The 25,515-nt window shown below is 50.6% G+C and overlaps 1 protein-coding gene across 1 annotated transcript; it reads right to left on the reverse strand.

Moving 5' to 3' along the window:
• Nucleotides 1-5,692: 5,692 nt before the first annotated feature.
• OAF (out at first homolog) lies at nucleotides 5,693-25,515 on the reverse strand. Its single transcript, XM_065417449.1, has 4 exons — nucleotides 25,273-25,515; nucleotides 7,508-7,642; nucleotides 6,688-6,868; nucleotides 5,693-5,967 (listed from the first exon to the last, which is right to left on the reverse strand). The coding sequence occupies exons 1-4, from the start codon at nucleotides 25,513-25,515 to the stop codon at nucleotides 5,693-5,695; spliced, it is 834 nt and encodes a 277-aa protein (XP_065273521.1).

Here is a 25,515-nt window from a genome sequence, read left to right on the forward strand (position 1 = left end):
GAAAGCTCAATCTTGGAGTTTGGATGCAGCTTGGGAGATCAGAAAAGACAGGCACTCCTGGCCTTTGGTAGGAGACCCCCCACTGGCTCCTCTGATCCACTTGGGAGACATTTTTGGTCAACTGAATGACAGCGAATTGCTCTGACTGGAATATAGGAGGAAGGAACCAGCTTCAACTACTATTCCCACTGACTGAAGAAAAATGCAGTATTTAGTTAGATCCAGCCATGGAAATAAATGACTTGCTTAATATGAGACATGTGACAAATCCTCAGGTACTGGGATGTCCTGCTATTTAGACTGAAGGTAAAAAGCCCTTTTCTACTGAAATTTTTTCTTTACTCCGCTTTCATTGTTCAGTATTGTCTTGCTTCCATTCCTTCATCTTATCCCTTATGGAAAAACTCCATTTTCTACCAGCAAATGATAACTTTTCTATAGTGTTTCATAGTCATTCTATACCATTAAATGAAGAATTATATCCCGGCTATAGAATTCTACAGGATAATTACAAAAATACTCAGACTAGATGGTCACAATAGTTCCCTCTGACTTTAAAAACATACGATTCTATGAAGAAGAGCGTGGATAGAATCCCTTTTCCTTATTCAGGCAGTTAGAATGATTTCTAGTTGATTTCACCCTTAATGAAGTCCATGGCCAACATTGTCACAAGTAGCCAGTGATTTTTGGTACCTCAGTTTCCTAGGGCCCAAACTTGAGGTGCTGATCTTAAGAGATGGAGCACCGGCAGTTCCTATTGATTTCAAGTGGAGTTGTGATGCGTATCACTGCTGAAAGTCAAGATGCAAGCTGGGCTCTCAACTCCCTACCCAAGGGGCAGCATGTGAGAGCAATGGGCACTTTGGAAAGCTTGGCTGCATAAGCCGTTTAAGAACATTCTTGAACTTGTCTACATGAACATTTAGTTCGTGGTAAGCTAGGTGTAAATCTACCTCACCTGGTGGGGACTCTGCCGCACTAAAAGGCCCCTAGTGGTTTTAACCTACTCCCACTTCAGAGTGGGATTGGATTAGTTTAACCTATTGCAACCTAACCTTTGCTATGTAATGTGCTTAATAGTTTATATGATCCACCCGTGACCCTAATACAAAGCATTCTTTAAAAGAACAGGATTGTCCACGTTGGGTAAAACAGGGCAGGGTGAAAGCACTGGGTGAATTACATCTGCATTAGATTAAGACCATCTTTCCAGCATAAGAGGGATTTGCTTTCCCATGGTCCGTTCTGAATTCTAGTGCAGATACTGTTGCCAGAAATCAGTAGCCCTTCTTCCGTGGCCTCTGTGAATGACCTATCCACACTCATCATTGCTTGTGCTTCTTTCTCTCCACCCACCAACATCTATTCCTCCTTTGGATAAACCTCCTGTTTATCCAAATGTCAGGGTTGGAAGGGACCTCAGCAGGTCATCTAGTCCAACCCCCTGCTCAAAGCAGGAGCAAACCCCAGACAGATTTTTGCCCCATTGATCCCTAAATGGCCCCCTCAAGGATTGAACTCACAACCCTGGGTTTAGTAGGCCAATGCTCAAACCACTGAGCTATCCCTCCCCCCATCTTCTCTCCCCGTCACAATGGTTTACAGAGCATGGCTTGGTTTACAGAGCATGGCCTTTCACACAGGACTTTAAACCCAAGCTCCAGGTCAGATGTGCATGAATGTTAAAGATATCCGGATGCTTTTCTGGAGAGCATGGATTTATCCTATTATTCTGAGCCAAAATGTCCTTCCACAGCTTGCAGTGTGACAGTTTGCTCCTGCCAACAGCTGCCTTTCAGTAATATTGACTGTACAGGTGGACTGTGCAGTACTTTGGAAAGAAAATATTTGTGCCAAATGAAATTTATTTCTCTACTGGATGCATTATTCCCATTCTTATGGGGACTAGGAAGTAGCAAGAGATCTTGCAAAGATTGGTGAGTGGCTTTTTAATTTGGAAAGTGAAGGGGGGAAAAAAGTCTTTAGTGCATGGGGTTTAACTTCAGGTTGCACTGATTGAATTTTCTTAACTGGGAAATGTATTGCCACAAATGCCCTTCCCAGCTGAAAAAGATTCTTCCTTCAGCTGCACCGATGTTTTCCTAATTCTCAATGCACAAAGCAACTGAAGTGCTGGGGAAATTCAGGCCAGCAGCACACTCTTGTGGAGACTTCCAAAACCACATTGCAAGCCCCTTGCTCCATTTGTCTAACTAAAGAGACAGCAAAAACCTTTAGGTAAACCAGGGAGTCAGCTTCCCCAGCTCTGGGGCGAACAGATTTCAGGGGCTATGCTAATTTACCAGAGCTGAGGATCTGGCCCCTGCTGGTTTCCACCCCCTGGAGCATAACAGTGCAGGTTGATTTCCAAGCAGCTCTTTTGGAAGATCAAATGGTCTCTGGGTACATAGCCCCACCCCAAACTTTTGTTAACAGAGGAGATAGCATAGATTCCTGAAACCCCATCGATTCCAGGTCAGAACACACTGCAAACAAATACATTGTAGAAACCAAAGTGGTTTAAAGTCAGTTTCCTTCTTCACTTACCTACCAAGCCCCAGTGCTGGATTTCCTCTGCTGCAGGTCATGGAATCACTAAAGCCCACCACAGGGTGGTGAAAGCAGCTATCTGCCTTGCTGCAGGAACTGAGAATGTCATTAACTGTTGCACAGCAGCCTGAGGCCCTAAACCCCAGCCTCAGGCAGGTAAAGGTCTTTCAGATCCTGGCCGAGTGGATGAGGTGTCCCTGTCTTTGGGCAGGGAGCTGTGATCTCACACCGTTCTGGGGGAAGAGCTCACCTGTAAGTGCAGCCCACTGATCTCACACATTCAATCAGTAGCACTGCTGGGTGCTCTGCAGCTCTGGATCATCAGTCTAATCCTGGGCCACTGGTCTGGAGAGGGAAAGACTGAGCAGCACAGGCATCTCCAACAGGAGGGAGAATTTCCTTTCAGCAAGATTAGAGAGTGAGCCCATGACAGCCAGGCACCCCCCCACACACACACACACGGGGCATGACCCTCCAGGGCAGTGAGGCGCAAGATGGTGGGAGAGATGGCAGCAGAGGGGCCACAACGCCCCCATGGGGAAATGTGTGCTTAGATACCCTGGTGATAGGTCTTCTAGGAACACCTGAGAGAAACAACCCCAGCACTGCAGAGTGGGATGGTGCCCACTGATGTGAGGATGGTGCCCAGGAGGGGACATAAGTGCAGAGACTGTTCCAGTGCCCCTGCCGCCCAGTGGGGTTTAACTCTATTGCAGCATGGCTGAAAATCCACCGGTGTCCCTGTGGGATGGAACAGCAGAGCCATGTAGGTTTCCCAGCCCACCCGTGGTAGGTGAGGAACTGGCAGCCCCAGCCAAGGGCATGGCTTAAACTCCCTTCAGAATGGAGGGAGGCAATCCTCGGATGACCCCGTAGAACAAAGGGCAGGAGCTCAGGAAGCAGAGAATGGAAGCCCAAAGGTGGAAGAGGGACAGACTGGCCATTCAGACGGTCTGTGGCGGAAGACAAGGGACAGGGGCAGACACACAGAGTGATTTGCCCCCAGAGGCCAGGCAGCTGAGCTATCGCACAGCCTCGCTGAGAAGATAAAGGATTGTTCTTAGCCTGCCTTCCTCCAGAGGGAAGCAGCAGCCCAAACTTCTCCCTGCACCAGTCATAGGATCGTGGTGCTTTGAGATGGGAAAAGCCTATTAAGCCAGAGCCTTCACCCCCCACTGGGCACATCAACAATAGACAGGACTCAGCTGTAATGAATATAAAGGATGCTTTATTGAGGCTGCTGGACCCAGGCAGACCCTGGGGTTCCTCTCTAGCACCCAGACAGCTGCCTAGTCATCACACCAGGTCTCCCTGAATCCTGGCCTGGATTCAGCAATCATGGAAGGGACTGCTGACTGCACTGCTGGAAATAGACTCTAATTCTATCTCTGATACCACTGGAGTTTCACCATAAGGAAGCAGCCCTAAATCCAGTGGAACCAGACAACAGAAGGAGGCTCAGAGTGGGTTGTGGAGACGGTTGATGCTAGACATACATCTACAAATCGATTTATCTATCTTACAAATGATAAATAATTTGCTTTAAAAATCTTTTCAAGTTTTTCTTTCTTTCTTTTTTTTGGTTTTACTTCATGTGGCAATTTTTTTTTTAAAAAAAAACCTTTCCCATTAAGAGATTGATACAAAAATAGTTCTATGAGCAAATTAAAAAGAAAAAAAATTCTCAAAATAGCTTCTTTTTGGTCTGAAACGCCTGGATTTTAGGCAAAAAGGCACATGGTGGAGGGTGCAGAGCAGGAGGGATTAGGGTTAAAAATTGCAGCTGCTCTAAAGTGCGTGCGAACCCTATAAGTATTTCCCCCTCATGCTCCAGCCCTAGGGAAGGCAGAATACAGTACGAATACTCAGCGAGCAGGGAGCGCCTTTCACCTGAAGATCTCCAAGCACCTTACATAGGAGCCAGTCTCATCATCCTCCCCACTCTTACAGTGAGGAGAACAAAGGCAGTGCCGTGGCGTGACTCACCCCAAGCTCACACAGTGGTGGGAACAGAATCCAAGAGTCTCCCCATCCCCAGAGATCAGCACCACCTCCCGCAAAGCGAGGGGGCAAACCCAGCCTGGGATAGGTCATAGAATAGGTCATAGAATGTCAGGGTTGGAAGGGACCTCAGGAGGTCATCTAGTCCAACCCCCTGCTCAAAGCAGGAGCAAACCCCAGACAGATTTTTGCCCCATTGATCCCTAAATGGCCCCCTCAAGGATTGAACTCACAACCCTGGGTTTAGTAGGCCAATGCTCAAACCACTGAGCTATCCCTCCCCCCCATCTTCTCTCCCCGTCACAATCACAGTCTTGCAGGGGTGGGTAGAAATGTGTGGATGGGTCTTTCTTAATAGGAAGCAAGTGGGACGCAGGAGCCTAATCCCCAGCAGGGATGGGTCATGAGAACAAGCCAAACCAGAGCCCTTCACTTTTTAGGGGCTGAGGTGGGGTTTACGGCAGCTCCTGCTACATACCATTCCCTCCTCCAGCCCGGGGGAGGAGGCAACATCCAATGTGACACTAGGACTAACCACAGCAGGGCTCCTGATTTGTGGGCCTTGGACCACCCCTTGCTTGGGAGTGACCCCACAAACCATCTGGCCCCCTTTGGTGGCCAATGCTGCTCTGGTGTTGCTGGAAGGTCGAAGAGGCAGGGAAGGGGTCGGAGCTCCACCCCCTCTGGTGGCTGGGTTTTTTTAAAACAAAGCACCAAGGTCACATTTTGGTGGTTGAGAGGCTACAGTTAAAATGGCTCCCCCCTTGAAGAGGCTCCGTCCTGGCACCGACACCCCAGCTAGTCCGTCTCTTCCCCAGAGCTGGGCAAACCTGCTAGATCAAAATGAACCCCTTCCCCCCACGAAAGCTCCTCCCCCCACCTCCATCTGGTCCCAGATTGCCATAGGTGAGTGATGCCCACAGGAGGTGGGCAGGGCACTCTTAATGCATGGCAAGCTGAGCCAGTTTTCACAGTATGAGGCAGCATTAGGGGGCCCAGGGGAGTGGGAAGGAACGAGGCATACACAAATCCTTCATGGCACAAGGCACCTCCATGGCCCGTCTCCCCATCCAGGCAGCCAGAGCGTCACAGCGGGAGGCAGAAGAGATGCCGCTTGGAAAGGCCTGGCCAGGGCCTGCTAGGTCTCCTCGTCCCATAGGCACAGCTGCTTCTGCGGCACGTAATAGTCAAAAACGTAGCCCTTCTGGCAGCTGCGGATGCCGCACTTGTAGGAGGAGACCTTGCCGCTGGCATCACGGCTCTTGCAGTACTTGAGCATGCAGGGGTACCACTCGATGCTCAGCGAGTAGCTGCAGATGCAGGGCTTCCAGCGGTCCAAGCACAACTTGCAGCGCTGCAGGTCGGGCAGGTCGGCCGACTGGGGCAAGACCTCGAACATGGAGCCATCCACCCCTGTGGGAGGAAAGGGAGAGACAGGCGCATGGCTTAGGATGCTGCCTCCTGCTGTGGCGGGTCGGTGGAGAACCATTAGGAGACAGGCCCATACAGAAGCAGGCAGGCTAGGTGGCTCGGGGGGCTGGGAATAGGCGATAGGCCTTCTCCCCTTTAAGGCACCAATTCAAATCTGGCCCAGATTATAGGTAGTGATGGAAAGTGACAGGCATCAGCCCCTCTATGAAACGAGGTTTGTGGGGGCTCAGCCCAATTCCCATTGCCAGGTGTCCACATCACAGAAGCCGTCACTTTAATTAGCACTAATTGCCTTCCCTGCACTTGGCTTACGGCCTCGGCATAAGTCACCAAATGTTCTTCTCGTGCCCAGGGGACAGGATCTGGTAGTTGTGCCCAGGCAGGTCTAGGATGTGGAACTAGGTGGGGTCGTGGGAGGAGCAGGGTCTCACACTAGGGAGATGTGGCCCCAGAAAATAACACGCTCAGCTTGGATTCATTAGAAGAGCAGCATGTGAAAAACAGATGTGTAGCAAGTTAACCACTAGTCCTCCCCCAGGCAGTGTGCAAGGGATCTGTGTGCACCAATACTCCAGCTGCACATGTAAGGGATTGACGTGAACCAGATTATCCCCCAACAATGCAGAGGGGGAGATCGTAGTGGCTTGCAGACCGGGTCGCACTTTTACCGCTAGCAGGCCCAGTGCGGAAGGAGATTCTTACCTTTCTCCAGCCAAAATTTAACGTCTTCTTCTCGGGTGTAAATAGCCTCTTTGGCCTCCGAGCAGATGTTGTGAATGTGGGGGCTCAGCTGAGCCCCTTTGCTGAAGTTGACCGCTACGTCCATGTTGAGATGTTCTAGCCCACGCACCTCCTCCGCCTGCCGCACTGTCTTGGGGTTTTTCTGGCGAGGAGAAAGTTACATCGACTCTAATTCCTGCTGTATTATGGGTAACAAGTATGGTCAGCGTCTTCCTCCCCTCCCCCACAAATTAGCTTTTTTGGGACATCAGTATTTTATGCAAACCTAAGAAATAAGCATGCAGCTGGCCTGTCTTGTGCTGGGATTCCCAGCTGATCTCCAAGCTACACCAGAGCTGGGCCTGCCCGGCACTTGAATGAGACTCCAGAGAAATTCCAGGGGCTGCGGGAAGTGCTGGCAATTCAGTAGGTGGCGTCTTCTCCATGAGATGGCATTGAATAGACACCTCAGTAAGGAGCACCATGGGTGCTGCCTATTTAGAGGGGGGGCAAAGTGGAGGTCTTGGCCACTCCTGGCCACAGTTGCTCTCCTCCTCCCAGCTGATGGAATGGGGGCTGCGCTAGCCTAGGGTTAGGGGCAACCACTGCTGGTTGGAGTATGCACTGGGAAGTGGTGACTGTTGGCTGGGCCAGTGACCTGAGGCTACTAAATTGGGACCAGTACCTGAAAAGGTTAGGGGCCCTGACCAGCTTTTATCCCTACAGGAAAGCACATAGCCCCAAGAGACCAGGGATCACATGTGGGGGAGGCACCAGGCCATCTCGTGGGGCTGCCCCTCACCTGCCGCAGCTTCGCCATGGACTCGCTGGGGATGATCTCGTTGCGGTGAAGCCGTGTGACAAAGCAGAGCGCCTGGAACTGGCTTTGGCCCCTCTCCAGCTCTCCCAGGATCAGAGCACGGAAAATCTTCACCTCCTGACAAAAAAACCCAAAAACAAACCACAAAGGTTGACCAGCGTCCCCCAGCCCGAATCCTCAGGGGCTGGCAGCAGGACTTCAGAGATCCTACAGGGGAGAAGGGGCATGATGGTGCCTCACTGGGGGAGAGACGTGCATGCCGAACCACCCCGTTCCTTTTCCTCCTTCCATTGCACATCTGTGAGATAGTCCCTGGTGCTACATGAAGGAGGAGCAAAGAGCAATGGGCTTCCCTCCCTGAACCACTCAACCACCCGCAACCCATTCAGTGTGACACTGTCCCCCTTTAGCGGTGGTGAGGCTACAGATAGAGGTCAACGAGCATGTTGCAGCCCCGGCTGATAGCGCTGGCTCTTTTTGCAATAGAGGCTCATGCCTTTAGCTCCAGAGGTCACAGGTTCAATCCCCACTACCGACAACCCACCCAGCAATGCAGGGAATTGAACTGGGTTAAAAAACTTTCAGCCAAGGCGTTAGCGGGTTTATCAACCGCTATCTATGGCCCAGCCACCACTAGAGGCAGACAGAGCCCCCAGTCAAGTGTGTTACACATACACCTATCTCATAGTATGCCTTTTCCATACCAAGGAGTGACACCGACTCTCTAGGGATCACCAGTTTCTCCTATGAATCAATGATCCTCAGCTTCCCCCACCAATAGGGGGTGCCCTTGCAGCGAGTGCCCCATTCTTTCCTGTTTTGGTTGGACCCAGAATGCTGTGTTTTGGCCCTTAGATAGGGGAAGCTCTCCCTGTGGATCCATCTCCTTCCAGGAGGGGGTGCTATCCTGAAGAGTACCCAACCCTACTGCTGTGTGCAGCAGCATGGCTTTGACTCGGAGAAGCAGCAGTGGCCTGGAAGGGAAGGAGAGGGTTAAAGACAAGAAACGGCTCCCCAAGGGGGTAAATGCCAGCAGCTGCTTCTCCTTCCAGGGCCTGTAAAGAAAATGTCAGTGAGGTGGCAAGAGATTACAGATTCCCTTCTCCCCTCCCACCCTTCTCTTCTCCATTGAGACAGAGTTATTGATGGCCTTAACAGCAGGTTTCATACTTCTTCCTGTTACTGACATGCAGCCGGTCCTGGCAGTAGCCAGTGAAGTGTGACCAGAAGGAAGTGAGTAAGAGACTACAGCGAAATGAAGGGAGAGTGAGAGAGAGAAAGGACAAGGAGTGAAAGGAAGAGAGACAATGGGGATTAGATATACCCCACTGTTGTATAGGGGGCACCCCACACTTACACCTATGGGGATGGGATGCCTCATTCCTCCCCATCTCTTCCAGGAACAGACACCTCACTGGTACACCCCAGACCCGCACCACGTGGGAGGACACCCCATTTCCCACCCATCACTGCTCATGTTGCACCCCAATATCCCACAGATTATATCCTGCTCCTGCACCTCCAAATTCCCCACCCATATCTACTAGGAAAGGACGCCCTCACTTCCTGCTGTCCAGACAAGTACATCCGCCACCTGCATCCCATCGCAGAAGAGAGCAAGGGGAGCGGGCTGTGGGAAAATCTATGGATAGCAGCGAGGGGCGACAGAGGTTCCCTCTGGAGAGCAGCAGGCAAGTGGATGTGGAGGGAGGTGGGTCCTGAGTCATCCAGAGGAAACTGGAAAGCAGAACTGCTGGATGCACGTACAGTGGAATCGATGTTGCTATGGTAGAAATGGCTCACAGGAAAGCATCCGGCTCAGTGTCCCTTGGGACGTCACCAGAGACCCATGAGAGGGATGAGTCACCTGGTCACGTCTCAGCAGCATCAGCGAAGGGGAAACATTTATACAGATTCCATGACCCTCCAAATCTGCTATTCCAGCAGCATCCATTAGTTACAGCAATAGACATGAACCTCTGCTGGGCATCAAAGATTATTTGTTCCATGGATGGAGCAAAGGCACAAGGTGCGGGTGGGGAAAATCTCATTGCTAGGAATGACCAAACTAAAAAGTCGTATTTCACTCCCGTGATGCAAATCGTGTCCCAGCCAGGGGAATGGGATTCTTAACGTGTTACAAAAACAAAAATAAAGAAGCCAGCCAACCCAACGCCAGCGTCCAGGCTGAGAGATGTTTCCAACGTCATCACTTTAAACAGAATACAAACCTCAAAGAATTTACGACACTCATCCAATAGGATTACAGTATGCAAATTAAAACGGCTTTGCTATAGGGTATCAAGCCTGTGGGTCACAAATCATCCTTGCCAGCTAAACCACACAGGAGTGGCCATAGGGATAGAAACTGGGGTATCCGCCCCAGGCTCTCAGGCATAGAACCCAAGCTGAAGGAGAATCTTCATTAGCTGGCAAAGCAAATCAAAGATCGCTCCACACGTTTGCTACTCTGTCCGCCTAAGACAGCAATGCTCACACGTTCATGGAGCAGCCAACCCATCTCTGGAGTCACCACCTCACTGGTTTGCAATGAGGGCTCAGATTGCTTTGCAGCATTGTCCACAGCCCCTCCACCCCCCAAATCTGAAGAGATCTTTTCCCACCCACTCTCTGCCCCTAGACCTGTGGAACGGGCAGAGAGCAGGTGGGCTGGGGGAAGGACTTTTTGGCCACATGGTCCATCTTCTGGCCCTTGACGAATCCTTGCAGCTGCACCCAGGGGAAGATTGATGGCAGTGTAGCTCAGGCAGGGTGGTGCTACCGAGGAACATTGGAGAGGTGGAGAGTTTGCCACTTAAGTCTCCCAGTGGGTTTTGAGCATCCAGAATCTTCACCCCTCTGGGCTGGACGGCACATTGAATTGGCACTTGAATATGTGATCCCTGCAGTAAAGGCCTGATCCAAAAGTCAGGAAAATCAATTGAAAGATTCCTCTTCCCCCCCTACCCCCGCCGTCCATTGGCGTCAAAGAGCGGCCATTCCTTGCAGGAGGGACAAACACCTGACACCACATCCCTCCTCTTCACACTATGTACAAACCGAGAGGCACATTTTTCCTCCAAGTTGCTATCTTTGAGCTGTAATCGTAGCCCTGTGGGGGCAGCTGGTCAGAGCTCCCAGCCATCAACAACTAAAAATACCATGGGCCATCATTGCAGCATAGGTCCTCACCTCATCAGCAAGCTGTTAAACAAGGTAAATCCCCTTCCCCTCGGCTCTCAGTGCACAAGAAAAACCTTTGACCCGCTCTTCCCAGCATGACAGCGCCACACTCTATCTACCGTGGATTCTGCTACCCTGATGCTACTCCGGCTCCTCCCCACCCACTCCTTGGCACTCGGCATCAGGGCGTGTGGGGCTACGGGCCAGCCAACAGGATGCTCATCTCTGGACCCAACAAAGGGCAGAGCAGAGACGAAATTAATAGATTTTAAGGCTAGAAGGGACCCATTATGACAAATCTCATCTGACCTCCTACATAGCCCAGGCCAGAGAATTCTAGCCCAGGATTCTTGCAGCTAGGGCCTGCATCTGGTTAAGAAGTCATCTGTGTGTCAAAGTTCAGCTCAGGACACTGGCGCTTAGCTACTCCACTGAGGACTCACAAAAACTTTGTTCTATAAGAAAAAGCTCTCTGGGCCAGAGCCACATCTGGTGTAAGTCAGAACAGGCTCCATTGACTTTATGAAGCGATGCCAATTTATGCCATAGGAGGAGCTGGCTCTTTGCTTTGAGGGCATTCAAGTCCTTGGCGGGAGGAAGAGATAAAGGGGACTCACTCCTTTGGAACATCACTGGTAAGAACATACTGGACGGAGAGAGAAAAACACCAGCTCCTGAGAAGCAGGTGGAAAGAGGCAGGATACTCTCCATGACAAAGGCTCTTTTTCATGTTTTGGCATCACAGGGAGATTGGTAACGGGAGATGCAGGAGCATTTCACTGCTGGAGCAGCAGCATAAATCCAGCTCAGGCTGACAGAGACCACCTGACAATTGTTTAGCTACAACGAGTCAGGAAAAAGATCTTGGCGTCATCGTGGATAGTTCTCTAAAGATGTCCACGCAGTGTGCAGAGGCGGTCAAAAAAGCAAACAGGATGTTAGGAATCATTAAAAAGGGGATAGAGAATAAGACTGAGAATATATTATTGCCCTTATATAAATCCATGGTACGCCCACATCTCGAATACTGTGTACAGATGTGGTCTCCTCACCTCAAAAAAGATATTCTAGCACTAGAAAAGGTTCAGAAAAGAGCAACTAAAATGATTAAGGGTTTAGAGAGGGTCCCATATGAGGAAAGATTAAAGAGGCTAGGACTCTTCAGTTTGGAAAAGAGAAGACTAAGGGGGGACATGATAGAGGTATATAAAATCATGAGTGATGTTGAGAAAGTGGATAAGGAAAAGTTATTTACTTATTCCCATAATACAAGAACTAGGGGTCACCAAATGAAATTAATAGGCAGCAGGTTTAAAACAAATAAAAGGAAGTTCTTCTTCACGCAGCGCACAGTCAACTTGTGGAACTCCTTACCTGAGGAGGTTGTGAAGGCTAGGACTATAACAATGTTTAAAAGGGGACTGGATAAATTCATGGTGGCTAAGTCCATAAATGGCTATTAGCCAGGATGGGTAAGAATGGTGTCCCTAGCCTCTGTTCGTCAGAGGATGGAGATGGATGGCAGGAGAGAGATCACTTGATCATTGCCTGTTAGGTTCACTTCCTCTGGGGCACCTGGCATTGGCCACTGTCGGTAGACAGATACTGGGCTAGATGGACCTTTGGTCTGACCCAGTACGGCCTTTCTTATGTTCTTATGTTTGGTGGCCTGTGTGAAATGATCGCAGTCCAGTCCCTAGGGGACGGATGTCTACATCACAAAAATCCCATCACATTTGGAAACTAAATTAACACCCACGCTGGGCACTTCAGCAGCGAGGCCAAGGACTGAATGGCTCATGGATACTGAATTCTCATCCTAAGAGGAGGCTCTCCCAGGTCAAGATGGAGGTACGTTAGCGGGCCAGTGTGTGGGTGGGCTGGGGTGGAAAGCTTGTTTTCTTTGCTGTATCTGTTCTATGGACAGAGATTGTGTGTGTCCTGGCTGTTAATCTGGCACCATTCTCCAGAGCTAAATTCACTTACAGAATGAATTATGTCACAGTGGCAGCATTTCCCTAGCAGAGGAGTGGAATACTATTCACTTCCTTTGGAATCCACCGAAGAACACTGCGGTTAAGACCAACCTCCATGGGAGTGTGAGCAGAAGCCGCACTGACCAGGAAGAGGGACGCCAAGCTGCTGAGAAGACCTTTCCCCCTTAGGATCTCTGGGGTGTTCCTGTTACCTGGCTCACAAGGTTTGGGACGAGACCTCCTTTTGTCCAGAGCAGGAATCAAAGCTCTGAGCAATGTCCTGTCTGGAGCTACCATCTGGGCCAGTTCATATATTCCTCAACTTACTCACTGTCTCCTCTCCCACCTACAGAAAACAAAAGGATGTGGAATTCAGCGCACATCTGGACAGCTGAAAGAACAGCTGCAGATTGAGATGTGGCTCCCTTCCAATGGCCGGAGCAGGGATTTTGCTGGGTGTACTTATTAAATGGAAACTGAACAAGAGAAGCAGGAAATAGAGGGAATTTAAAAGAAAAAAAATCCAATTAGTCCACAAACTTGATCATTTTTTATCACTGCCTCCAGTCCTTGGGCTTGACTGGCAACCCACCACGCACAGGGGATACCCCTGAAATGACTCTCAGTGGCTTTAAAGGCATCACTCAGAGCTAGAAGCCGCTGTGGTCTTTTGGGTCTTCAAGAGCAAGATTTGAAAGTATCTTTTCCAAAATAAAAGTCAGAGCGCGATGATCTTTCCTGAAATCTGGAATTACAAGCCTAAAGCGATGGATGAAGCAGCACAAAAGCGGGGCGGGGGAAGTAGGGTAGAGGGAAACTGCCAACATTTCCAATTTTAACCCAGAAAAAAAGAAAGGATGAAATTTGCACAAAAATGTTTGTGGGGGGAAAAAATTCATCCTGTTTTTCAATTACTCTAATGAGAAGGGTCTTGTCTAAACCTGGCCCCGGTGGTACGGCCCAGATTCACTGTAGAGTCTTCTAAATTTAGGCCGAGTGGTTTTGATTTGAGCTCTTCCGCTTTGATCTTCCACGACATGCAAGGCCGAGTGAGGCTCCAGCAAATAAAAATGAACCACCCAACAGTCCCAAACAGAATGATATTTCACTTTAATTTACTCGAGAAAAATGAGACTCAAGGCTGACAGTGAGCCAGCCACATTTTTTTTTTGCCAGACAATAAAATCTGAAAATTTAGCTGCCCATGGGCAAGGGATTAGAAAAAAATTAAATCTCCAGGTTGAAGGTGAGTTTTGCAGACTGACATGGAGATCTTGTGGAACTGCAGAATTCTTCTTGATCTACCTGCCCAAAGATACGTGTACCTCAATAACTGGGTCTTTGTCTCTCTAATGGCTGGTCCATGAGTCTATTGCTGCTTCTAACAGCTGAAAGCCATTAGGAGAAGTGGATGAAGCTCATGATTTTAGCATTGATGGTCCCAGGTTCAAACCCTGCCGTTAAACGAAAGCAGGAACAGTTACACAAATGCACTGGCAATCTGTGCACCTGGGCGAGCTGGAGGAGCAAGTTCAGGGCTAGTAGAAGCAGGCACAACGTCACCCGACCCAGTGGTATAGGGTTGAAGTCTGGCATGAGCCTGCTTACACCTCAGACAAATTTAGCCCTGATGCCCAGGAAGAGGGGAAGGGAAATGTGAGATGACACTTTAACACGTAGGGCTGGATTCTGAATCAATCTACCCACCCGTGATGCCAGGGGTTTCAACGGGATTGCATGGGGGGTAAATCAGTGTGGGTTTGACCCCACATGGACACACAACCGGCTGGAGTTGCAGGAGAGTGGGGGCCGCAAATTAACAAAGCCCCCGGCTCTCTCAGACCCTGTCTCATCCTGCCTTGCCGGCATCATCCTCAGACACACACTCCCGGGTCCACTCCCGTTGCTATTTGGTCTTTCTGTGTGCAGCTTCAATCTGTTTCCCCTCCTCCCTCCCCTGTGAGCTCGTTCCCATCACACCGGAGAGTCTGTGACCCAGCCCCGCCGCCGGAGCCAATCTAAATATTTATCTACCCGGCTGTGTGTGCTCGGTGATTTATAGACCGTGGTCTCCATGTGGCCAGAGCCAAGGGAACTGGAGGGCCTCTTGTCTGGATCGCTGCAAGCATCTTCGTTAAAGGGGCTCATAGGTGGGACAAAAGGCTAGGGACGAAGCAGAGAAATAGAAAAGTGGGGGCGAAGAGAAAGAAAATACAGGAGGGCCAGGGAGATCCTGCAGCAGAGAAAGGAGGAAGAAGAGGGATAGAGAAGAAGGGGGTAACAGGGCAGGGAAATGGGGCAGAGAGGGATTGGGAGGAGGAGAGCAGCGGGAAAGGAGATCACACAAGAGGGGAAGTAGATGCAGGCAGGATATCCGAAGGGGTCTTCACGAATTAACTGCCCCTTCCATTGTACTGTCCATGAGACAACAGCACCGCCCTCCCCCGTCCCTCCCTCCCCCACCGACCTGCATTATTCCCCTTCCAGAGTTCTCCCTGTGAATTCTACATGCCAGGCTCGGCGAGAGCCCTGCGCTCCTCTGCCAGCCCTTCCCTCTCCCAATACTCCATCAGCAGAATCGGAAAGGCTTTAGCCTGGCTGCCTGAGATGGATCTAAATAAACCACGTCCCACCCACCGCCCCTGGCTTCACCGCATCAGAGACAGCAGGACGTCGGCCCTGCATGGCCTCGCCTGCCACCATCCAACTCCCACCCCGGAAGTCTCAGAGTCTAGAACGACAATCCTTGCGCCACATTGGTGACCAATTTCCTCAGAGCCGCGGCTGCCTCCCACTGGGCTCAGGCCTCTCGGCTATGGTGGCCAAGTCTTCAGTGAGCCAGCAGGGAGACCCGGGCAGAATCCAGGGCAGAGAGGTGGTTAGAGGATTAATGCTCCGGGGGCATGTCTACACTGCAGCTGGGGGTGAGCCTCCCAGCCTGGGTAGACAGACTCATGCTAGCTGGACTCAAGCTTGAGCATTAAAAATAGCAGCGTGGATGTCGTGGCTCTAGTGGAGACTCGGGCTAGCCACCCGAGCTCAGACCCAGGGGGTTGCAATGTTCGCACTGCTAGTCTTAGTGCGCTAGCTAGAGTCCTCCTTGTGCGGTCTGTCTGGGAGGCTGCAGTGTAGACAGACCCCATGAGAGCAGATTCTAGGTCCTAAGCCTAGCCTGGGTCACTGCCTCGGACCTCCCTTCACTCTTCCTCAAGGGACGCTAGTCGTCGCAATGAGACCCAATTGATAAAAGGCGGCAGAGCCCTGGGTGCAAATATACCCCAGTAAGAGTTACTGGGAAACACTACTGTAGTATTACAGAAGTGCAGAGAGTGGTGATGGTAATTGCTCCTCCTCCTGACTGCAACCCCAGCCCCCTCACTGCCGGTCCCGCCAGAGGAGTGAGGTGACTCAGTGCTGAGTGAGTTCCTGGCCAAGTCAACGGAGGGCACAGTACGGTTACCAGCCAGGGATTTCTGTAAAACTTCCCAGCATGGGAACAAGTTCCAACAGGACACCTGAACCTCCCGAGATATGTTCTCTCAAGGACTCTCCACATTAACCCTTTCAGGAGGTGCTGGCAACCCCTGACCAGTGTGTCTGAACCTAGGTGTGGTTAGTACAGTTACTACCATTGTTTAGATTTTGGCTTCACACTGCTTGGTGAAGCTAAAGAACAGGCAGCCCTAGAGCTCCTCCTAACTGCTATACCGAAGCCACATCCTTGCCCTGGGGGGAAGCCCTTTTGCCCAATGAGAAAGGTGTAGCAGGTCCCCCAGGCCCATACTGGTGGGGCATGTAGCCCACCAGGCCAAGAATGGGTTAATGTGGGCCTGCGAGGCCACTTATGCCACCTGGCTGCACCTGGAGGGACAGCCACGCTCAGCTGATCATGAAATCCAGCTGGGCAAGAGCAGGCTGGTTCTGATAAAGAAGGAAGTTTGTCTCAGAAGGGGGCTCCAGGGAGGGAGTCTGCAGTCACTCTCTGGGAACAGAGACGTTGGGAGGAGGAAACCCAGGGGGAGAATGAGCCCAGGGATCCTAGCCCTGAAAGAAGGGTCAACGCAGAGAAGTTGCAGGGAAGAAAGCCTGAGAAGACTGGGTAGGAAGAAGCCCAGGGAAACTGCACCAAGGGGTAGAAATGTGCAGACTTTGGCTGTTGGTTACAGGATTCCTGGGCTGGAACCTAGAGAAGAGGGAGTGCTTGGGTTCCTCTACCAGCCACTGGGAAGGGGGCATGAAGCCCCCTGACAGAAGGAGATATGGATAATTCAGAGCCCGGAGGGATGCGGTGATCACTGGGCCCAGAGTCAGGGGCTGCAGACCTGATATGAGGTTTAGGAGTCCTTTGGGGGACTTTTGTTTGTTGAGCTTTGTTACCCCAAAATGGGTGGACGTTAATACAGTGACAAAAGCCGGAGAGATGAGTTACAGAAGAGACCACCCAGTGATGGAGTGATTGTCAGCATGGGGCACCAGAGGGAAAGAGCTGCCCCACCTGGCCACAAGGAGGGGCTCCTGCAGTGACCGAACCCCATTACACTCCACTAGAGGACTTCCAGTTTGGAGGAGCCCCCTTGTCCTCCATTTATTCTTTCCTCATTCCATCTCCTTGCTCCTCAAACCCGGCCTCATCCCTCTCCTACAGGGACCATCTTCTGGGATGAGGGGGCAATTCAGGCTGCTTTTAGGCCTTTCCCAACAGGGACTAAGGGCCAAGCATGGCTAGATCTGAGCTGAATTTCTCAGTTTAGGGTGACCAGACAGCAAGTGTGAAAAATCGGGACGGGGGGGTAATAGGAGCCCCCAAAATCAGGACTGTCCCTATAAAATCGGGACATCTGGTCACCCTATCTCAGTTCCACGTTGAGTGGAGCAAACCAGTCCTCAAGAAACAAAAGCTTTTAGGAAAGTGATTCACATGCTTGGCTCCTATTGAGCGCAAAGGGGGACTGTGTACGTCCACAGAGGAAGGAAGGTGATTAGGGTGCTATCCAGGGACTTGGGACACCTGAGTTCAATCCCCTGCTCTACCCTGCTTGACCATGGGCAAGTCACCTAGCCACTCTGTGTCTCAGTTGCCCATCTGTAACATGGAGATAATAGCACTGCCCTGCCTCACAGCAGAGTTATGAGGATAAATATACCAAGGGTTGTGAGATGCTGAGATACCAGGTAAGTACCTAAGACAGGTAGATGCAAAAGCAGAATTTGGCTGGTGTGGTGATAGTGGGTGTTACTCTTCTATCATGTTCTTCAAGTAAAAAAGATCTAACTGGGTTGTGTGGGTAAAACTCAAAGCAACCAGAGTCCCTTGTTTGTAATGGAAAGTTGGATCAGTTACTGCAAAACTGAAATAAATAGCGCTTAGCACTTGCACGATGCTTTAGGTTTCCAAAACACTTCACAAGCATTAACTGATGGATCATCATGAAATCCATGTGAGGTACTCTAGAGAAGAACAATGCTTTACAAATAGGGACTTTGTGGTTCAGAGGTTAAGGCCACATTTGCAAGCGTGGCAATTTCAGATGCCTCCATTTTTGGTGCCTCATAATGGGTCTGGTTTGGTAAGTAGGGAGCACCTGGAACTCCAAGTGAAGTCAATGGGAGCTGTGGGCACTCTCAAAAAAAATCAAGCTCTAAACATCTGATGCTAAACACCTAAAGGATGAGGAATGCACAAATCAGTGGCCCATGGCCGAGTAGTCAATCAGTGGCAAAAGTGGAACTAGAACTCAGGAGTTGTGGCCTTCCAGTCCTGTGCTCAGCTTACCAGACCAATAAACAGTATCAGATAAAAAAGAATCATTCTCGCTGTTCAAACGATCGTCTCGATTAAAATACAGTGTTTTCAGACTGCAGCACTACCCCCCAGGATAACCACCAACTCAGAATCCTAGTGAACTGCCCCCCCCTCCAATACCAAATCCCTAGAAAATCCGTATTTTAATAATGCAACATTAAACTCTTTAATGTTTAACGTCACAGAGGGAGACCTGTGGAGAGCTTGAATCGTGGTTTCTAGTCTGCCTGGTTACAACTCCCAAATTGCTCCATCCCTCCTATGGAGAGAGTTAAAAAGCCTCCTATTATCTCACAGTAACTTGCAGGGAATTGGTGTCATCTGTTCTCTGATGGAGTCCCAAGGCACCATTAGGAAGCCTTTGAAAAGTGCACGCAGAACAGCACGGTTCTGCAGCTTGGGTTCTGCTGTTGAAAATCCTGCCTCTGCAGAGATTTCTGTGAAACAATGCCTCTGAAGCATGGAAAAAGTTCCAGCCAGAAAGCTGGAAATCACATCCCAGGACAGAGGCAATTATAGTACAGTGCAGCTAAATGGGAGAGGGTCCAGCCAGTGACACCATGCATTCTAGCAACCCAAGAGCAGGATTTATAACGTTGCTATGCATTCTCCCTCTCCAAATAGAATTAGGGAGGCTCGGGGTAAGGCAGTGCCCCTTGGCTTGAAGTAATAATAGAAAACCAAATGCTTCCATCATATGCAGGGTCTATGGTTTTGTTCAATGGCTTTCAGCACCCTCACTATAAAAATCGTTCCAGCACCCTGCCTATGCCTGCTGGTCACATACACACACAAGCAAGGGAGTGAGCACACCCCAAAGAAAGCAACATCCTCCTGCCCCAATCCTTAGCTGTCTAAACACCTTATAGCCCCCAAATGCGACACCTGGCTACAGGTGACAAATTTCCTAGGGGAATACAGGAATCGCCAGGCTGGATCAGACCCAAGGATCATCCAAGGCCAGTCTCCTGTGAGTGACAGTGGCCATCTCCAGCTGCTTCAGAGGCAGGTGCAAGAACCCTGCAGTAGCAGATGTAGGATGAACTGCCCCCCACGCACCTCCACATTAGGTCTCATCCTCATCTCTAAAGTCAGAGGCCAGCTTAAGCCCTGAAGCAAGAGATTTAATATCCCTTCCACGATTTTACCAGCATTAATTAGGATATTCTTGATATCCACAGGGGAGGAAATTCGGGAAGAGCGGGTTTCTCAAACTGAATGCATAAACTTTTGGGGGCGGAGGCTGTCTACTCCATGTTTGTACAGCACCTGGCACAATGGAGCCCGGATGTGGCAGCGGCCTTAAGCACAGACACCAATAGTAGATTCAATGTTCTCATGCCTTGTGACACGAGGCAATCCAGCATTTCCACTGTCTGTCTAATGCCACGTTTCTTGCTCCAGTGGAGTCTGCTTCCATGACAGTGGCATCTTTCTCAATGGGTTTTTTTCTTAGGTCATCTGTTGTCCTTCTCTTTTCCGTCTTCCACCACCTGGTATCAAGGCAAGGGCTTGTCTAAGGAATATGGTTTTTTCCTGACATCTGTACAACATGCCCAAACCACTTCAGCCTTCTTTCGCAAACCATTGTCTCTACAGTTTGTTGGCCACTCCTTTGTAATACATCAGCATTAGTTACTTTATCCCATTACACAACACCAAGTGTTCTCTGCAAGCATCGCTGATGGAATGCGTTAAATTTTCTGTTGTAGGCTCCTAGCATTTGCCAAGTGTCAGAAGCATATAAATATAGGTACCAATCTGACACTGCATAATTTTTGTCTTGGTTCTTGTGTGAATCTTCTTATTTTTTCCAAATAATTACTCGCCTTGAATACAACACCAGCAGCCTGTTGGCAACCTGAAGTTCCTGGCATCGCAAGGGTTAAAATCGTCTGTCCTCTCCCCATGCAGCTCTATGCACTAATTTGCGAGTAATTATAAGGACAAAGAATTACCTGCATCCTTGTGCTGACTCCACCATAAGCCACCCACCCCATTCCCAGACTGCAGTGTGAAAACCCAACCACTTCTGCAGAGATGCTGCCAGGTTGTTGTTATTTTTTTAAATAACAACCAGCCATAAAATAGAAACAGAAATGCTTCATTCCTTCAAAAATGCAATGAAGTGAGGTGTTTATTGTTACTTCAGCAATTCCCCTGCAGTGCTAAAAACCCAGACATCTCAGGCACCGGTGCCTGGTAATAAATACCAATACACACTTAGGGTTTACAGCACTTTTCACCCATCGCTCTCAAAGCAGTTGATAAAGGTGGGGAACGCATTATTGTCCTCATTTTACAGAAAGGGAAACAGAGAGGTGAAGTGACTTGCTCAAGGTCACCCAGCAGCTCAGTAGCAGAGCCGGGATCAGAATCCACGCGTCCGGAGATGCAGTCTAATGCCTTACCAACCAGAGCCCGCCGCCTTGGAGAACCAGAACATGAAATGAACCACACTCAGAAAGTCTGCTTTAATGCCACGTATTTATCGCCCAGATTCTGTGCTGCTCCAATGGCCAGTAAATCCCCGAGCAGCCCCATGGCTTCTCTAACTCACTGCTGCCTACAGACTGCTCCACAGCGCAGAATTGCTGGAGCACAGAGTGGTGCAGCTACCATCCTTCCAATCCCTGACATGCCTCTCAGTGGGGGTGGGCAGCAGGGTAGCACTGGGGGTGTTTCCCTGGGTGCTGCTGTGGCCAAGAGTCGCAGTGGGTGGGAATCGGATCATGGGTTTCATTGGCAGGATAAATGAAGTGCAAGAAGTAAACTGAAGTGGCAAAAGGTCAATTGGATTTATAAAATACTTTCAGTTTCAATCCTCTATGGGAGAAAAATTCCCCGCATGCAGAAGCTGCGGGCAAGCACCACTAAAGTCCCATGTCCGGCCTCAAGACAGGGCATAAATGCAGTTAAGTACTGCATAAGCCTCAAACCCCTCTGCATCAGGGTGAACATCACGCAATTAACACAGGGAAAGAGCTGGTTGAACAAATGGTTTTCATGGTGATAGTCATATCACAGCAGATACCAACAGATTAGATTGTGCAATAACTTCCCCGGGGACAGTACAGGCTTGTTCCCGCCAATACAATGCACAGGTCCAGTCTTGTTTTGAAAGTCCCAAGGGATCAAGCTCATACTGTATCCCTAGGGAGATTATTCTAGAGATGGTGCTTAGGTACTTATATGGCTTCCCATTAGCACGGTATCTGTGTGCCTTGCAATCTTGATCAGGAAGTATCCCCATCTGGAACACACAGAGTCAATGGCAGAACCAGGTCCCCCAAATCCCAGGTTGGCACCCTAACCAGTAGCCATCCTTCCTCTTGATTTCACAACCTACCATTTTCCATCAACAGATGGGTGGGGAGAAGGGAAGCAGGATTCTTCCCCCGCACAAGGCAGGGAACTGGAAAAATCATTTGTGTGAAAAGCCAGCATTTTGGCCGCATTGTAACCACAAAACTAGACTGAGAAACGCAGATCAACAACCCTATCTGCATTTCCAGAGGAGAACAACGCAAGGGCTTCTCGCCGGCAAGGGGAAGTTGTGAAACACCATGGAACAGGGCACCAGAGCAGAACAGAGTTAAACATGGTAATGGCTGTGAGAGGCCAGGAAAACAGGTCTGGATGGGATCCCCAGCAGGCAGGCAGCTCTCATGGTTACTCACGGCATTGTAAATTCTATTTCTCAGGTTGTTACATCTGGCTGTTTTTTCCCCCTTTAACCATGTTCCAGCGAAGCCATTAAAAAAAAAAAAATTACATTCCAGCTCTGAGCTGATGTCAAATTAAGAACTGTCCCCTGAGTGCTTTGAGTATGGGGAGAGGTTTTCTTGCAGGTTTCAGATTTGCAGACAAGTCTCATGTGCAAATCTTCAGGAGAGATGAAGGGGTGGGGAGGGATGCCGGAATGAACAGCAGCATCAGCACTTCACCACGTGGCATCCAGAGCTCCCATGGGGGCATCCACAGCCCCCGTAGTCTGTCTAGAGGATCTGGAAAGTGCATGGATTTTCCTTGGCAAAAAAAAGTGCAGTGATACACAATTTGGACTGATTATGGATTTTAACTCCCTTCTCTGAGCTTCCCAGGGCATCCCATCTTCTATGTGTCTTTTACAGTATAAGTTCCTTGGGGGAGGGGCTGTTTACTTCTGTGTGTTGTACAGCACCCAGCAATCACTGATACTTAAGTGTAACTTATTAGTGCTGAAGAAAGGTGCTGGCTTGGCAGCCTGGCAGCTTTCCCCATAGCACGGACAGCAAACTTCCCTCCTACCACCATCCCCTGCCCATTTGCCTTATCCCTGACATGGAGAGACCATTGTTAGAATAGGATGTGATTTCAGATTCCCCGGTCCATTTAGTTCTTGCAGAGAAGAAGGTTTAACTTGTGACAACTGAGGAAGGAGGTGGGTTGAGATACGGCATGTGCTCCAAGGAACTGGGCTGAGACCCTCCAACTCTCGAACTGAGGCCATTTGATAGGCTGGAAAAGAGACTAAGAAGGGACTTGTGAGCAAATGTTGTATTGCGGATGGGTGTGTGTGTGAGAAAATCTTATACGTTGCTGAGCATGGAGGTTTAGGGGGTGATGACTGCCCATATAGATAGCTGCAAGACTCCAAGGCTCTCAGCAGGTCTGGGCAGGATACCCATTACAGTTTAGATATTAGTTTCCTTTCACTTGAAACCAGAGTAAACAGTCCTGAAATAAGGGCTGGGACAAAACAACACTAACCACCCCCAACTGATCACTACACAAAGCAGTAAAGAGAATGCCGTTTCCGGTGCACCATTTAGTGGAATGGAAAAATCCATGGCATCTGCTCATGCTCGGCACAGACTCCAGAGAAGTCCATCTAGCACAGACAATCCCTTCTGCTGCAATGTGCTATGGGCTCTCACGCTTCATTTCAGAGAGAATGGCAGCTCCCCTGCATAGACTCCCTCTTGTACCAAAATGGATGTGGGGGGGAGGGAAAAGGGGAAAGTCACCCTTTCCTTTAACCAACGTCAGAGTTTGTCCCCTCACCCTCACTGCAGCTGCAATCCCGGAGAGCACTCCTCTGCCCCCAACTCACTGGCCAGTCCTCCAACACACCCCAGTGATCCACCCCACGTGGAGACAGAAATTGCTCATCCGATTCCACAGAAGGATGGAAACACCCCAAAGTGCTGTTCTACCCAGAGACGACCCAACCTATAAAGGCTACCCCACAAAATATAAAGAAGGCTGTATCCTACTGAGACAGAACCACCCCTCTCCTCCAAAAGATAGAAGGGATCCCATTTCACCGATTGAAATACCCCCAGCTCCTAAAGGCAGGGGAGATCCCATCACTCCCAACCACAGATAAACACACCTGCCACGCTGAGCTATCAATAGGACAGATTCAGGGAAAGATAGGGCATTGGCCTAGCTTCCATCCCTGGCCCTGCTGCTGTCCTGCCTCAGAGTCAAGTTCCTTCCCTGCTCCGCACCTCAGTTTCCCCCAGCTATAAAGTGGGGGAATGACATTCATCTGCCTTTAAAAGAGCATTTAAATTTATAAATGAGAACCACACTGGGACCTACCCTGGCACAGAACTTGTTACAGAGCAGGCTGGCCTTTCCACACAAACACTACCCCACTCCACCTCCCCCATGTAAAGCAGACTCCTGACTTGCCACTCCTGCCTGAGAGTCTCTATAAACACAGAACCGCTCAGCTCACTCCACTGGTCTCCCATGAGAAGTCATGTCCAGTGTTCCCAGGCTGTAGCCCTTTGATCTGCTCCATCCCAGCGGGGAGGCCAGATAAACAAAATACACTCTGGATTATCCCATAGCTCCTCTCCACAGGGCTGGGGGAAGAGGGAAAGGGGGAGGACCATTAGCAGCATGTTCTTCCAGGCTGATGGGATGGGGGCAGTGTCCCCTGCAGGAGATCTGGCCTCCATCCCTTACTCCATGGTGCTGGGGAAGGGTCAAGTCCATGGGTCAGATCCCCAAGAGGTAATGGAGATGTGGTGGTACCAGAAGGGAAGAGGACAGTCTGCCAGCAGTGAGACCCTTACCCATCTCCATTCCCTGCTGGGCTAGTGGAAAGGAGGGGACGCAGCCTCAGCAGGGGGCATTCTCCCCAAGCCCCTGGAAGGGAACAAAAATCTGCTCCTCTCTCCCTGGTTTGGTAATGGGGGCAGGGCCAGCTCCTCAGCCACACAGAGGAGAAAAGGTCCATGCACCCCCCCCCCCCCCCGCACACACACTCCCATCCCTCTGCTACAGCTACTGAGGGCTCCAAAGGTGCCCCAGCCCCATGTGGGGCTCAGCTCAGATTCCCCAGCCCAGGAGGATTCCCGGTGGGGGTAAGCTCAGAGGTCACCAAATCCCTCCCCATTGGGATACGCCCTGGACCCTGGGGAGTTTAAGACCCATTCCAGCCTCCCAGACCAGATCCATTATTTTCTGGGAGCAGGGAGAGACTGAGCCCCCCCCCCCATCCTGGGTCCTGCCACCCTCTGTGGGGGTTCGAGCCCCCCGCCCCCCATTCCGCGTCCTGCCACCCTCTGTGGGGGTCCGAGCCCCCCATTCCGCATCCTGCCACCCTCTGTGGGGGTCCGAGCCCCCCGCCCCCCCCATGATGGGTCCTGCCACCCTCTATGGGGGTCCGAGCCCCCCGCCCCCCTCTATGGGGGTCCTGCCACCCTCTGTGGGGGTCCGAGCCCCCTGTCCCCCTCTGTGGGGGTCCGAGCCCTCCGGCCCCCCATGCTGGGTCCTGCCCCCCGTACCTGTCGGAAGTCGGCGGTGAGGGTGACGAGGGTCCCGTCCCCTTTGCGCAGCTCCAGGCTGATGCAGTCGGCGTCGCTGTCCGCCTGCAGGCTCTCCTCCGTCACCTGCCCATCGGGCAGCCGCACCCGGACCCGCAGCTCGGACAACGCCCCGGGGCCAGCCCGGCCGGGCAGCGGCCCCGGAGCCAGCGGGAGCAGCAGCAGCAGCAGCAGCGCAGAGAGCCCGCAGCCCTGCGCGCGCAT

Source organism: Emys orbicularis, chromosome 15 (assembly GCF_028017835.1).
Source record: "Emys orbicularis isolate rEmyOrb1 chromosome 15, rEmyOrb1.hap1, whole genome shotgun sequence".
NCBI classification, from domain to species: domain Eukaryota; kingdom Metazoa; phylum Chordata; order Testudines; family Emydidae; genus Emys; species Emys orbicularis.